This window comes from Tamandua tetradactyla, chromosome 11 (assembly GCF_023851605.1).
Source record: "Tamandua tetradactyla isolate mTamTet1 chromosome 11, mTamTet1.pri, whole genome shotgun sequence".
In the NCBI taxonomy this organism is placed as follows: Eukaryota; Metazoa; Chordata; class Mammalia; order Pilosa; family Myrmecophagidae; genus Tamandua; species Tamandua tetradactyla.
Window position 1 is genome coordinate 1,658,929 of NC_135337.1, and position 15,742 is coordinate 1,674,670.

Here is a 15,742-nt window from a genome sequence, read left to right on the forward strand (position 1 = left end):
ATTCAGTACTGTATGTTTGAAACTGTAACTAGATCATCTCCCTGGAGATGTGACTCAATCAAGAGTGGTTGTTAAGCTGGATTAGGTGGAGATGTGTCTCCACCTATTCCAGGTGGGTCTTGATTAGTTTACTGGAATCCTATAAAAGAGGAAACATTTTCGAGAATAAGGAAGATTCTTAGACAGCAGAACAACATAGCACCAGAAGCAGAGGGTCACCAGCCAGTGACCTTTGGAGATGAAGAAGGAAAACGTCTCCTGGATGAAAAAGGAAAATGTCTCCCAGGGTGCTTCCTGAAACAGGAAGCCAGGAGAGAAAGCTAGCAGATGACGCCGTGTTCACCATGTGCCTTTCCAGATGAGAGAGAAACCCTGACCTTGTTCGCCACATGCCTACTCACTTGAGAGAGAAACTCTGAACTTCATCGGCCTTCTCGAACCAAGGTATCTTTCCCTGGATGCCTTAGATTGGACATTTCTATAGACTTATTTTAATCGGGACATTTTCTCGGCCTTAGAACTGTAAACTAACAACTTATTAAATTCCCCTTGTTTTAATCGGGACATTTTCTCGGCCTTAGAACTGTAAACTAACAATTTATTAAATTCCGTTTCTGGTATATTGCATTCTGGCAGCTAGCAAACTAGAACACTAACTGAAAAAGACATGGTTCACTGGGAATGGGGGTACAGAAGGGATCAGATGGGAATCAATTTACATCTGTTCCCTGGTAATAGGAACTAAATTACAGAGATATGTTTCAGTGTGAAAGCAATAATATTAAGAGGTAGCACTTAAATAGCACTTTGTGCTGGAAACTGTTTATGAACCCATTTAATCCTCATACAACCGTATAAAATTTGCATTATTATCCCCATTTTACAGAAGAAGAAACTGAGGCACAGAGCAATTGGTAACTTTCCCAAGAGCACATGGTTAGCAAGGTTTGGAGCCAGGATTTGAGTCCAGGAAGTTTGGGTGCCGAGTCTGTGCTCTTAATCACCATGCTATATGTAGTTCCCAGTAATAAACTCCAAGAGTTCTAGTGTTAATTTCTTAAGTCGTCTGGACTTTAAAAGCACTGCTCTCCAATAGGGCTTGCTGCGCTATTGGACATGTTCTATGTCCACGCTTTCCAACAGTCTCCACTAGACGTGACATGCGGCTGCTGAGACTTGAAAATGTGGTTAGTGCAAGTGGAGGGATTGAATTTCAAATTTTACCTAATTTTAGTTCATTTAAATTTAAATAGCCACATGTGGCTAGTAACCATTGGACTTGCATGTCAAGAGCAATTTTTTTCACATGACATAGGATGTTTTTACTTTTTCTGAACCCATAATCCATCTAGCCAGATGCTGCTGCCTCTTAAAGTTCTCAAAAAATATACCAGCAGGGGTGCACGTATAGGGTGGTTCAGTAGTAGAAAGTTCGCCTTTCATGCTGGAGACCCAGGTTCGATTCCCAAACCATGCACCCCCCCGAAAAAAAAAAAAAAAAAAAAATATATATATATATATATGCCCACCCTGCACTCTCTGGACTGCCAGCCAGGGCTTTGACTTTCTCCCAGCCATTCCCTGTCCTCGCTGCAGTAGTCTTCTCTGACCCCATTTGTCTTCTAGAGCAGAAGCCTTCCAATCCAAATATGCTCATAGCCTTCTATGGCCACTGGGGACATTGTGATAATCCAGTCCCTAAAACTGTGACGGAGTCTTCCATTCACTGTAGCATATACCGCAGGCAACCAGTGATGGCAAATGAATCCTTTATGAAAGTGAAAATGACACTAAACTCGTACCTAGCCCAACCGGTAAGGGCAGCAGAACTGAAAACTCAAAAACACAGTTGAAGAAGTAGAAGAAAAAAAAAAAATAAGAGAACAAATCTGTGTGAGCAGCTATTTGTAGGCAACAGTTATTCATCTGGACACTAATTCTGGCAGAGGGGTGGGGTGGACCCAGAGTAAATGTAGATGTAAGAAGAAACTAAGCGAATGGAAAATGGTTTAGTCACCAAAGAAGAAAATCAGACACATTATTATGTGACAGAAGTTATAACAATCAAAACTATGAAAGACTTTTTATGTTGTGTCTAAAGAAAACACAGTCAGGGTAAGTAAAGAAGAAAAAAGAGAAGACAACGGAGAAAAAGAGAAGAAATATTAATATGGATATCATTATGTAGGGTATAAATTTTAAAAGGATGGCCCTAAATTATTTGAAGTGAAAAGAAGTCTATGAGGAGAGGGGTTGAAAATAATCAAAGACAGGCTGAATTAATGTAAAGTGTAAACTCAATGGATGAGAAGTAAGGGCCAGATAAATTATAGGAGGTGAAAGGAGCATCAGAAGTAAAGAGAGGAAAGATTAGAAACAAACAAACTAAAATCAGATGAAAAAGTCAAGCTGAGAAATAAGACCAGGTGAAAAAAATTAAAGTTGTTTTAATCCTTTTCTAAAAAGGAAAACCCCACAGAATTGTAAGAAAAGAAGCAAAAGTCTGACATAAGGCAAAGACACATGCAGAGTCATTATGAAAACTAAATGTGTTTTCTGTTTAGTTTGGTTGCTTTGTGAATCTGGAACCATTTTCACATGTGGAAATATTCATTTTGATGTGCTTAAAGTGTATTGATTATGGTAATTGTTTTTTCTGTGTTAGTTGCAGTCCATTGTAATTTCCTATGGGCTACTGTAATTGCTTTTTAACCTGCCCTGTTGGCTAATTTGGTTTATGGGAGTCAAGGTGACCTCTGCATGTCAGCATCACTATAATCACAAGATGAGCATAGCAAAGTCCAGTCAAGAAGAGACGTGTTCAAAGGTGGGGTAGGTTCACTAATACCTCAAGGAGAAGCAACGGGGAAGGGCTATGGGCACTAGTGGAAACGTACAAAGGAACATTTTTGTCTTTACCGCTCCGAGCTGGTGACTTTCTGCTCCAGGCTAGATGGAAGAAAACCATGGAAGTGGCCCCAGCAGTCGTATCTGTAGAATTTCCTAAATTCATTTTCTACCCTTAGAAGAAGAAAAACCCCTTCCCAGTCCAATGTCATGGTCACTGCATTTTGTCTTTCCCTTCGTCGTTCTGTCCCTGCTTTTCTTCAATTAAAAGTGTTCTCGGAATCCCTGTAACATGCCATTTCTAGTTTGGGGTTACCCAATCAGATGTGTGAACTGTCACTCTCAAGTAGGTGTTCTACTCGTATCAGAATTGCTGTCCAGATCTGGGCTGCCCCTGTAATTATATGTTGATGTTTTTGTTTGTTATCAACTATCAAAAAGGAAAATGATCCTGCTTTGAAAAATAGTCAAGATGTACCCCCACACCAAGGTCCCTTATAATATCTGTCTTTTACCATTATTTCCTTTAACATTTCAGACATTGTTTTAGTCTGCCAGAGTTGCCAGAATGCAACACACCAGAGATGTGTTGCGTTCTTTTTAATGACAGGGCATTTATTTAGTTAAAAATTTAAATTTCTTCTGAAGAAAGGCACATAACTTTCATCTGAGATTCTCTCTTATACGAGAATCTTATACGTGTGCTGGCCTTCTCTCCTGGCTTCTGGGTTCCAACAGCTCTCCCTGGGGCGAGTGCTGAGATGAGGTGAGCCGAGCTGCCTGGGCTAGGCTCTGCTGAGCTCTCTTCTGCCCTCTCTCTTTTAAGCCTCCAGCTAATTAAATTAAACATCACTCATTGCATAAGATACCCCCTTAGCCTACTGCAGAGGTAATCAGCCATAGATGAGTTTTACGTGCTAATGATTCACATCCAACAGTGACAGAAGGAGGCACCATCCCCTGGCCAAGTTGACACCTGCACTTAACCACCACAGACATTAATGGTTATCTCTTATATCAATAGATAGCATTTATTGAGCTCTACTGTCAAGGACTCTGCTTGGTTATCTCATTTCATCCTTGAAACAACCCCATGAATTAAGCATCATTGTGATCTCCATTTTGCAGAGGAAAACAGTGATTGAAAAAGGGTTAGAAATTTGCCTAGAAGGAGGTCAAGTCATGATTTAAACTCAGGCAGCCTAACTTCTGAGTTCACAATCTGATCTGCTATGCTGGTCACCAACTGATTATTATAATTTCTCTCAGTGTGACGTTATATAGATAATAGTGACTTCTTCTTAAGATTAATCATGTATTCAATAAATATTTATTGAGCTACTTATACGTACCAGGCAGCTTTACTGAGGGTTGAAATACATTGGGAATCAAGATAGACCAGCTGTCTACGAGCTTATTTCCTAGCAAAAGATAAAACAATATCTTATCAAATAGCAAATAAATGAAATAAAATAGATTGGGATTGATACTATAAAGAAAATCAATAGTGTTCCGGGGAAAAGAATAAGAGGGAGAAACAACCTTGAATAGTGTGATTGAGGAGGAGTCATGAAGCTCAGATCTGAAATGACAGAGACAGCTGTGCCAAGAGCTAAGGGAGGAACAGTCCAGTACAGTAAGGAAGTGGTGTGTCCACTGGACCAGCTTCCTGCCTCAGACATTTGAACTCCAAACTATCCAGGATTCATGATTGCTTTTTCTTTCTTTGTAAGGTCTAACCCTGGGAGAGTCAGCTGTGTCTCACTAGTTCATTTCAATGTTCTAATATAGTTTAAATGTTCTTTCTTATGTTCAATAGGGAAAAATAATAAAATTTTACTGTTGCCATAATTAACTCCTATTGGTGTATTTCACTCAATTCAAGCCAGTTTTTAATTTTTATTTTTATTCTGGTAACATATATGCAACCTAACATTTCCCATTTTATCCACTTTCAGGTATATAATTCCATGGTGTTAATTGCATTCACAGTATTGTGCCATATTAGCAAAACTTTCCCATCACCCCAGACAGAAATGCTGCACCAATTAAACATTAGCTCCCTATCCCCACCACAACCCGGCCCCTGGGAACCTGTATTCTGGTTTTTTACTATGAATTTGCATATTCTAATTCTTTCATACAAGTCAGATCACTCAATATTTGTCCCAAGCCAGTTTTTAAAAGTAAGTATTTCTTGCTTGCGTTGTTACCAGGCACTTGGCTAAGGCATTGTGTGCGTTTGCTCACTCCTCAGACAGCCCCATGTATAAGAACTAGTATTAACCAGTTTTTAAAATGAAAAACAACAAAAACACCTGAAATTTAAAGAGGTTAAATAACTTGCCCAGAAACATCCCCCTGATGAGTGGCAGAGCAGGGAGCTAACCCCAGGTCTGCCTGACACCCAAGTCCTCTCTTTAATCATGTCGGCTTCTCCTTTGTGTGATGACATATTACATGTATTTTCCAAAAGTTATTCATCCTAAGTTTTTGTCTTCTCTTTTGCCACATTAGTCTTTTCTTTTTTTTTATGCTCCCTTTTTCTCTGATTGACTCAAAGACTGAATTCACTTTGCTTTTGTCTATTCCAGTGATTTGGAGGATGAACTTTCTGCTTTTAAGTCTGCTAGTGATGGTCTTTAAACTTTTATGGAAGTAAGTGAAAACCACCCAAATGAGAGCAAGCAGACTATTACTTGCGTTTGGCAGAGACTCAAAGTAAAGATGGCGGGAAAGCTTTATAGTGAGAAAAAAGAGAAGGCTTCAGGTGTGCTCTGATTACAGGCTATGGCAATGGAGAAGGTGGAGGCAGGGGAGATATTTAACTTTCCTTCCATTTGGAAGCTGGAGCAAAATACAGGGAAGCTGGCAGTCCTTGACCAATTCTAGATCATTCTAGGTCAATTATTGCAGAAGTTGTAGTTTGGCTTCCAAGGCTGGTTGGTCCAGAGGTTTGGATCCAGAGTTCTTCTGTCATGTGTGTCCTGGCTGCTGTCCATTTGTATATACAAATTGTGTATACAGTCTCTCACTTTTCAAACATATTCTTTGAGTGCTTTGTTAATCTATCCAAACAAAAAATTATCTGATTAGATGGGTTATGGATCACACCTTTAGATCCTCAGTCTATAGTCATACTCCCTTCTGATTTTGTTAACTAATCTGGGGTTTTCAGGCAAGATTGTTGTTACAAATTGATTTTAGATGGAATTATTTTTCTATTTCAAGAAAGCTTGACTTTTCTATTAAGTTGTAACCCGAATTTATACTTAACTGTGTTTTTAGTATTTACAGCCAGTTTTTATACTCCAGCCTCTGCATTTTGAGATCTTGAGTACTTAGTTTTGATTTATCTGTCAGGTGGTCAAAATTAGTCATCAAATAGATTTTTCCCAACCCTTTACATATCTGAAAATTTCTTTCTGTTTAATCTGCCTCGTCTGTAAACTGTGATTGAGTATAGTAATACATCTAAAATGCTTAGCAAAATGGCATATAGAAGTATTCAATAGCTATTAATTATTTTTTTATTATCACTCATTATATTTCACACATGAAAGTCAGCCTGGTAGGTTTTTGATGCCTTTGTCTCTTAACCCTCTAAACATTGTTCCATTATCTTATCATTAACATGATTTTTCATATTTTTTTGCTTTTATTTTCTAAATGGCATGTAGGGTTTTTCCTTTAGCTTTGTTGTTCAAATTTTTTCCTGGTTTAGGTGAGTATCTCTTTCATTGTTTTCTCCTGGAACTTTATTAAGCATGTGCATACTCAGGTTTTTTTGTCTTTTTTGTTTACTTGTTGGCTTTTAATTTAGCAAAAGTTTTCTTCTATTTTTGCTGGTTGTTTCTGTTCAAACAAGTCTGATTTCTTCCTTAGGAGTACCATAAATTCAGATTGGAGAACTCTCCTCAAACCCATCATTGTCTTAAACACTTTTCTTCCCCTTCCTCCCCCTTTTTTTCTGATTTCTTTAAATGCTTCAAGTGTCTCATCCAGGTCACCCATATAATTTTCCTTTGGGGCAGTTCTGCTCCTTACTGCTTCTGATTCTTTCATTATGTGATTGGTTTTCTTTTTTCACTTCACTTTTCTCTTCTTACTATTTTTTCTATCATTGGCGATATATTATGCTCCATTTATGTCTTCTTCCCTTTGTCTCATAACAACCATGTTCTTGAATCCTATTCAGGTTACCAGCAGTTTTCTAGAAATAAATAAAATAAAATCATCTGTTTCTTATAAACATTTATTTTTAAATGTCTCATCTTCGGAGTCTAAATGATAAAGCCTCCTTTCCCTTGTTCCATAATAGTTTTAGCTCCATATTGGGTCTTTTACTTGTTTATCTGCTTAATTTTGGGGGTTGAATTTCTTTTAAATTCGTATTGGAACAAGACAATTATATTCAAATAGCATCTGCCAATGGGTAAAATATATGAAAGGTCCTTTGTTCCACCTTCTGTCTCCTTGACACCAGTTGAATTCCCTGATCAAAATTCAACAGGAAGGCAGATTCACGTGCAACACTTGCAGTCCAATTGCTTGTTTCCCTCAACTAATTTAGTCCTATCAGCCTGTGACAGGGTTTTCTCCTACTGTGTGCTGGGCTCTTGCACTCTCTGAACAGATTTGTCACATGGGAGAGGGCCACCACCAGGATGTGCTGCAGCCAGGTCTCATCCTGCTTCTGTCTCTCACCTTCTCACAGTTTACTTTTTAATTCATTAATTCATTCACCAAGTATTTCTTGAGGGCCGCCCACATGCGACCACAAATGCTCTAGGTCCTAGGACACAATAATGAGCCAGACAAGTCCCTGCCCTCATGAGCCTATACTCTCATTCTCGTGAGGACATGGCACCCCATGTGTGTCCCTGCTGTCCCCGCATTTTGTCCAGTTATTTTCTCAGAGCTGTAGTCATTAATGAAGCAGGAAGAACCAAGCTGATCAGGGGAAAAGGGTCAGTATCACTCCAGCTGCTTCAGAATGCAACCTCCATGCAATGGAAGGACGTCTGCCCTGGTCTCCATTTGAGACCAGTCTTGTTTCTCAACCAGGTCTCTAGCAGTAGAGGTATTTGCTCTGTTGCTGGTCATATAATACACAGAACTCAACCAATTGCTCTTTTCAACTCAATAACATGGAGTTCTCATAAACCATCTTATTATTAATGCCTTGCATTAGTGTGGTTCACTTGTTGAAAGAAGATTTTTTATAATTATACTATTAAATATACTCCCATGGTTTATTTTAGAGTTCACTCTCTGTATTGTATAATCTTATGGATTATTTTGAAAGTTTTTATTCAAGTAACATATATATACAACCTAAAATTTCCACTTTTAACCACATTCAAATATGTATTTCAATGCTGATAAAGTGTGCAGAGTTTCTATTTGGGATGATGGGAAAGTTTCAGTAAGGGACAGTGGTGATGGTAGCACGGCATTAATGTAATTAACAGTTGTAAATCTTAACAGTTAATAAAAAGTCTTCTCAAATTCTGCTATTATTTTTAATTCCAAATGCTAGTTTTCAGCAATTTTTTTCCCTCTTTCTTCATGGGTATTTGGGTTAGGGTAGTAGGCGATTTGGATGATCTTGGAGTGCAATGCCAACATCATTTTAAACCTGGGCCATTGGTGGTTCAGTGCAGAGTTCTTGCCTGCCATGCCAGAGACCCGGGTTTGATTCCCAGTGTCTGCCCATGTTAAAAGAAAAAAAACAAAAACAAAAAACCTGGGCCATTGACTCTTCACTGTTGAGTTCAGAGTAAATGTGAGATATTTAATGCCACTGTCTAGTAGAAAGGCAGAGGTACAGTGCTAACAGCCCCTCCAGAGATATGGCAGAGCTCTGGACATCTAGAGGTCACTGAGGAGAAACCCTACATGTATCTTCCCATGAAAGTTGATAAGCTCTCTGAAGATGGAAGAGAACCAGAGGTCCAAGGCTGTGTTTTTAGCAATATCAACTTTTAGGGAACAAAAACAGAAAAATACACCAATACACATTGTTCTCTGTTGATTCTATTTTCCTTTTACTCCCCTGTGAAAATGTACATATAAATAAAATAAATACTCAGTCAAGTCTTGATTAGTCATCTTGTTAAATCACAAACGGCCCCTTTTCTGACCAATCTAGAGAGAGGATGGAATCAGAGTCAGATGACAAATGAGCCTCTCTTTGTTTGTGGAGTGTATCGTGAACAGCTTTCTGAAGCGCAGTGTATCACTTTAGAATTTATTTTCTCTGCGTAGCTACTGTGTCTTGAAGGCTTAAGTTTTGGGCACTATGCTAAGCACTTCACATGCATTGTTTCATTTAATCTTCATAAGAATACTATGACGTGAATGTTATTACCCCCATTTTAGAGTGAAAAAACAACCGCATATGATAAAAATTCTATTATTTTCCCAGTCACACAAAATAGAGTGGCACGGTCAGGATTTGGAGCTGTCCTGATTCCAAAGCCTGTATTCTTCATCGAGTGCTATACTCAGTGACCCACTACCTCCCCACACAACACACCACACACACACCGCACACACAAACACACGCACAGGAGGGGCTATGAGAAGACATTACTTGTGTATAGGGTTTTAAATTTCTTTCCATGCAAAAGAAGTGTCAAAAGACTTGCTTTGAAAGCTATTGCTTATTCTAATATTCAAAGCATTTTGCGGCTCTTCTTTTGGACATATATTCGTGATTTGAAAAAATATTAGTTTCATTAATTGACTGTCATACCTTCTTGTTGACCAGAAAGTACTGAATATGCATTCACTAGATTTACCTCTGCAGGACTTTAGTTTTTATAAAAGAAGTTTTCTTTTCAGTCACAAAATCAAATTTTGCCCCATATGAAGATTCAAAAGAATCTTCCACAAAAGAATATAAAATCCTTATGATTTTGTAACTTCAGTACAGCAACATTCATGTATCTGTTAAAATTCTATTAAGGAAGAACACATAGAGACATGGAAAATGTACATCCTGTTAACATAAAAAGAATATGCATATTATAAGTGCAGTTATGTACAAATATGCTTCTATATAGGTGGACAAGAACAAGGAATGCAAAGTAACTTGCAAAAATAGAAATGGTTGCAAAATGATAAGGGCTTTTTCCATTTTTCAAAGTGTTCTTAAATATTATTGCTGAGTATTAAAGTATCCTTATGCTGGTCAAAACTACCTTGAATTCGTCATGTTCTAGAAAACTACATTAAGTGGACAGTAGCCTGTGGAAGGAAAATATTAAGATCCCTACCAATTTTTCAAGAACCACTAATTAACCTTCAGATTGGGGAAGATCCTCTCTCGATATAGCAAAATAGCATCTTTTTCAAGCAGTTTTCTTTTACTATGGCTATTTTGGAAAGCTTTTATTTTTCCATTCAGAATCTATAATTATCACTTAAATGGTGATTCACGTTCAATTTAAGACTGCTACTTTCCCGGGGCAGTGGGGAATATTAAACTTCCTTGCTCAAGAAACTGCAGCTCTCAATTAATGGTATTACCAAATCTGAAGTTCCCAGCCAGGCATTAACTTTCAATCACCTACCCTCTCCCCTAATAACACTTCAATATAAACTTTAGCCCATAAGAAGTACCTCATCATGATCCAAAACTGCAAACTTTTTATATGGTATAAAAGTAATTATACTTGAAGTCCCTATATTCTGATAATTTTTTCTTTTAGATATTTATTTTAAAAAAATAAAAAATCAGAGATAAATTTTAAACCCCCGTTGTTTTTTTCCCCAGACCCATTCCCTTACTTCCCTCTCTAGAGGTAATTATTATCATGAATTTGGGGAGAGAAGCATCTTCTAGGATATGCTTTGTACTTATTATTACAGATATATGTATCTATAAATAATATATAGTATTTTTAGTTGTACTTTTAAAATTTTCATAAATGTCAGTTTGTCTTTTGCAATTGGCTTTTTTAAAATTCTATGTTGTTTTTGAGATCCATCTATGTTGTACTTAAGACTTCATTCATTTATTTAAGTTCCCTGCTGCATATTAGTTGTCCTATGGTTGCATTAACTTGAAAATGAAGCAACTTATGCAAAAAAAAAAAAAAAAAACTCCTGAGTTATCGTAGTTGTAGGACAGGGACTAAAATCTCTTGCCTGAGAGCTTTCTGCCATCTTTGATTTGAGTTGTTGGGTGGGGCTTTCAAGTTGAGTGTAAGCTCTGAGGGAAAAGCATCAGGTCAAGAGTTGGGATAGTGTATGCTGACTTGGGAGAGAATGAGGTGTGGTTTTAGAATATAATTACGCTTAGAGCATATGTATTTATGATCCCATTCCGCTCTCCCAGCGCAATCCTGTCACGCTGGTGTTGATGGCCGCACTCCAGTGCTGTGGAAGAAACAGAACTGGGGTGGACAAGCCTCTCTTTGGCGTTTGTCTCATACACAGATAATAATAACTCAGGTCTCAACATTCCCTCTGCCGTTGGTGGACATTTGTTGGACACCAAACAGTGAGACGGGCCCAGGCGATGCAGCTGCTCGCCGTGTCCTTTCCGTGTCAGCAGGAGCCTTGTGAGCTCTCCTGTCCGTCCTGTATTGCAGGTCCACGCACGTTCCCGTCGGGGAGGACCAGGTCCAGCACATGGAGCTCGCTCAGGACCTAGCCCAAGGCTTCAACAGGAAGTACGGGCAGCTCTTCCCAGTGCCCAAGGCTGTTCTCAGTAAGTACATGGGTCACATGACCAGTAAGTCATGTGATCGTTAAATCAAGGCGTCATTCAGAGACAGGATTGGATAACAGATGGACGCCCACAGTTTTCTAGGGACTAAACTTGGCTTCTCGTGGACAGGATGCAGGGTCAGTAACTAGAATCCCCATCTTTTTCCGCTATGTGCAACTAGTAGACTTGCTTGTATTATTGAATAAAATACTTTTTTGAAGGTGTGGAAAGCATAGGAGAGACTAAAACCCATAATAAATACGTAATAATAATTTTCACTTATAAGTATTCTAAAGTTTACAGAGACATTTGGTAGAGCAGGTATTTTTCCCAGTTTTGTGGCTGAAGAAACCAAGACCTGGCCAGGCTAACTTTGGGTCCAAGTCCTGTGACAATGGCAAAAGCTAGGGAGAGCCTGTGATTCCAGCGCCAGTGTACCTTGCCTCTCCTATTCTTAATGAAACAGGAGTCATAAGAATAGAGCCTGCTTAATCATAATCTCGCTGGAGTAAGAGGGAATTGCTAATTCTGCCTTCTTAAATGCACAGCAGAAATGGGATGTGCAGTCCATCTCCTGAGTCTGAAACCTCCGCTGCAGCCTGCGAGGCTCTGCTAGTCTGCAGCCTTGAGGAAAGAAGCTGTAAATCTCTGTCAGTGTTTTGGTAGCAGCGTAAACTTGTGGTGGTGGCAGATTGCTGAGTTTAAGCACTGTCCATCTTTATTAAGCTGACAGCATTTTCAAGTATACCATGGGCCTTATATCAATTTAGAAACATACAGAGGGTCTGAATTTCTAACTTATTCCAACAGTTCATACAAATAAATGCAGGGCACCCCTTGCATTAAATCAGCTTCTTCTAGCAGTTAGCAATATTTTAATAATTCGGCCTATTATTATTTTACCTATTTCGATTTTATGTGCTTCTTTACTAGCCATCAGCTGCTCAGGCAATTACTAATAACAGTGGTATATGAGGCATAGCTTAGCCTCTTGAGTCTGTTGGACCATTAAATGAGCCACTTCTCGTGGGTGTGTTGGAATATATACTTACATAATCGTGGGTAAAGGTATGGAAGGATTGCCACAGATTATTAAAATTGGCTTGGGTTCAGCAAGGTCAGTAGTGCAGGGACGGTGATTAGCTGTAGGGAAGAAGAGGGGAAGGAAAGAGGGAGCGGAAAGAAAAAATCAATACTTCTAAACAAGGTATACACAGCAAAAAGAGCATGCTTGATAAAGTTTCATTTGTTTATAAAAATTCAGTGTGTGTTCAAAGACGCATGAAAATACGTCAACCAAACGTTAAGAGTTATCACAAGGTGGAGATATTTCAGATGATCTGTTTTTTCATTCTTGTATGAATTGCTTGACTTTTCCACCAGCGTGTGATATTTAGCTCATCAGGTAAAGATCACTAGGTATTCTTGGCATTAAGACCCAGACACTGACATTGGTTTTTTCGCTCTGTTGTGTGTGTCTGTTTTTTCTTTTGTTTTGCATGTGTGTTTTTGGTTTTTGGGCTTCGGCGTGTGTGCCGATGTCTTAGCATCGATGAAGAAGGTAAAATCCCTCCGTGACCCTTCGGCCAAAATGTCCAAATCAGACCCTGACAGACTGGCCACCATCCGAATAACGGACAGTGCGGAGGAGATAGTGCAGAAGTTCCGCAAGGCCGTGACGGACTTCACTTCTGAGGTCAGCTACGACCCGGACCGCAGAGGGGGCGTCTCCAACATGGTGGCCATCCACGCCGCAGTGACCGGGCTCGCCGTGGAGGAGGTGGTCCGCAGGAGCAGAGGGCTGGACACCGCGCGCTACAAGCTGGTCGTGGCGGAGGCCGTCATTGAGAAGTTTGCTCCAATTAAGAGGGAAATTGAAAGACTGAAGATGGACAGGAGCTACCTAGAGAAGGTTTTACAAGTGGGGTCAGCAAAAGCCAAAGAATTAGCACATCCTGTGTGTCAGGAGGTAAAAAAATTGGTGGGGTTGTTATAGAAAGTTTCGACGAGTCGCAGGAAAGGGTTTTCTATCTTGTGGTTTGTGCGCTCGGATAAAGGCAGCTTTTTTCACACAGCGGAAAGCTGTGGTTTGAGGATTGTCTTTGTTTTGGAGAATAATGCTTTGTAGTCTTCAAAGAGAACAATGTCTCAACTCCCATCAACAGAACAGCAGCAGCAAAATTAAGGAAGGCACAGCTATAGGATACCCGGTTACTGAGACGCAGAATCTTCGGCCTGAATTTGTCTGCATAAATGTGAGGGAGAGGAGTAATTCGGCAAATGTGGGTATCACTTGTGTTTCTTGGGGAGTATTTGCTTTCACGGGTACTCCCTTTATCTATCCCAAGCCTTTTAAAAATTAATGCATTGATGTTTTAGACTTATAATCTGTGGGATGCCATTTGCACTAATTTATACTCACATATCAAGAAAATAAGTTGGCTATTACGGTTCATTTGTCACTGAGATGGGTGCCTGCTCAATGTGTATAAGCTGCTTAACTTGTTTCCGTGAGACCACACTTCTTGTTCCAGCAAGCATTTTTTTTTTATTTAATTCAGAGATACATAATGTGATCTTCTGAGAAAGTTGCATTATTTCAACTTTATTTATTATACAAGAGCCCAGGCCCCCATATTATGTTCCTCATAAGTGATTCCTTGCATTTATCTCTCAGTTTAGTCTCACCAACCTCCTATGAACTTATGAGAGGAACTATCACTTTACATGAGGGAAGTGAGGCTCAGAGAGCACAACTGGCTTGTACATATCACTAGCAAAAACTTTATTCCTTATTCCTAAGAGTTGTGCTTTTTTTATATGATAGTACAGAACCTTGAGGGGCAGCATGTTTGAGACCCCAAACATTCTTACTTTGAAGGTAGGTCCTGGAAATTCGAGACCCGATCTACTGATATTGTTGATATTGGCAACTCAGCCAATAGCTGCTTGCTTTAAATCTGGATTTAGCCAGCCCAGGAGTAATTTGTTCCTCAGAATCCCAGGGTAGATTCCACTGCTTTTTGGGGTCTCCCCTATGCTTGTCGTGGAGACACTGCAAAGTACATTCTGCCAAACTACACAAGTATTGAGTCCTGACAAAGCAGATCTTCTGGCTTTCCTCGTCTCACCTCAACCTTGTTTCCCTAAGTCATAATAAGTCCCCCTAAAACTTAGCTTTTCGGCACTTCCATTTTCCATACCTAAAAATGGAAAGGATGAGGGGGTGCAAGGGTAGTTCAGTGGTAGAGTTCTTGCCTGCCATGCAGGAGTCCAGAGTTTGATTCCCAGCCCATGCCCTTCCCAAAAAGCAAATGAACAAGCAAAACAAACCAATAGAAAACAAACAAAAATTCAACAAATGGTGCTGCAATAATGGGATACTCACATGGAAAAATAATGAAATATGACCCTGTCACAAAAAAATTAAACAATGGAAATGATAATCCTGACCCGCTGCATCAGGGCTTGATGGCAAGGCTGACTTTGTAACAGAAATTTCTTAGATGGTTTTTTTGGCAATGAGTATTGTGATCGCCATTTATTCACACGAGATTAGCATGTTGGGCAAAGAGTTTTTGGCCATGTTTCTTAAGAGAAGGAAATTGAATGGTCCTTGTATCAGAACAAATATAAACCCACAAAACATTGCATTCCAGAATTCAAATTAGAAGGCCCGTTTTAGGATTTTTGGAGGCAGCCTGACTCATGGGAAAAGGAAACATTTGTCTTTCTTGGTATGGGGTATCCATAGAGATATGCCCTGTTGCATATTTCTTCCAAGCCTCTTTTTTCTCTTTTCCTTTCAAAGGAACCATATGACTACTGGAAAATGACTAAATTAAAGATGGATCTGTTAAACCTGATTGTGTGTGTGTGTGTGTGTGTGTGTGTTTACTCCCTGTGAAATAACTTTCCTCCAGAGAACCGAAGGCACCACAGACATAATCTCAGAAGAGCAAAACCAGATGATTTGTGAGAACGTTCGCATGCGTGGGTGAGGCTGGACTTTGGAAAGTGTTCCTAGGACTCATCGTGTCCAGCATCGGCCTGTAACGATTGATGGATTTGTCAGTAACCTCAGGAAGTTGATAAAAGAGCCAGAGCTAGAACCTAGACCTATTTTTACATTGCTTCCACTTATTTATAGTCTTCAACACAGTCTTTTTTAGT

At 39.3% G+C, this 15,742-nt stretch overlaps 1 protein-coding gene across 1 annotated transcript in view; it reads left to right on the forward strand.

The window, feature by feature from the left end:
• WARS2 (tryptophanyl tRNA synthetase 2, mitochondrial) overlaps positions 1–15,742 on the forward strand; it is a 161,455-nt gene extending 145,713 nt beyond the window's left edge. The window contains exons 5-6 of the mRNA XM_077119738.1: positions 11,451–11,569; positions 13,117–15,742. Of these exons, the coding sequence (XP_076975853.1) occupies positions 11,451–11,569; positions 13,117–13,565 (568 nt within the window). The 3' untranslated portion in view covers positions 13,566–15,742. The remainder of the gene's footprint in view (positions 1–11,450; positions 11,570–13,116) is intronic.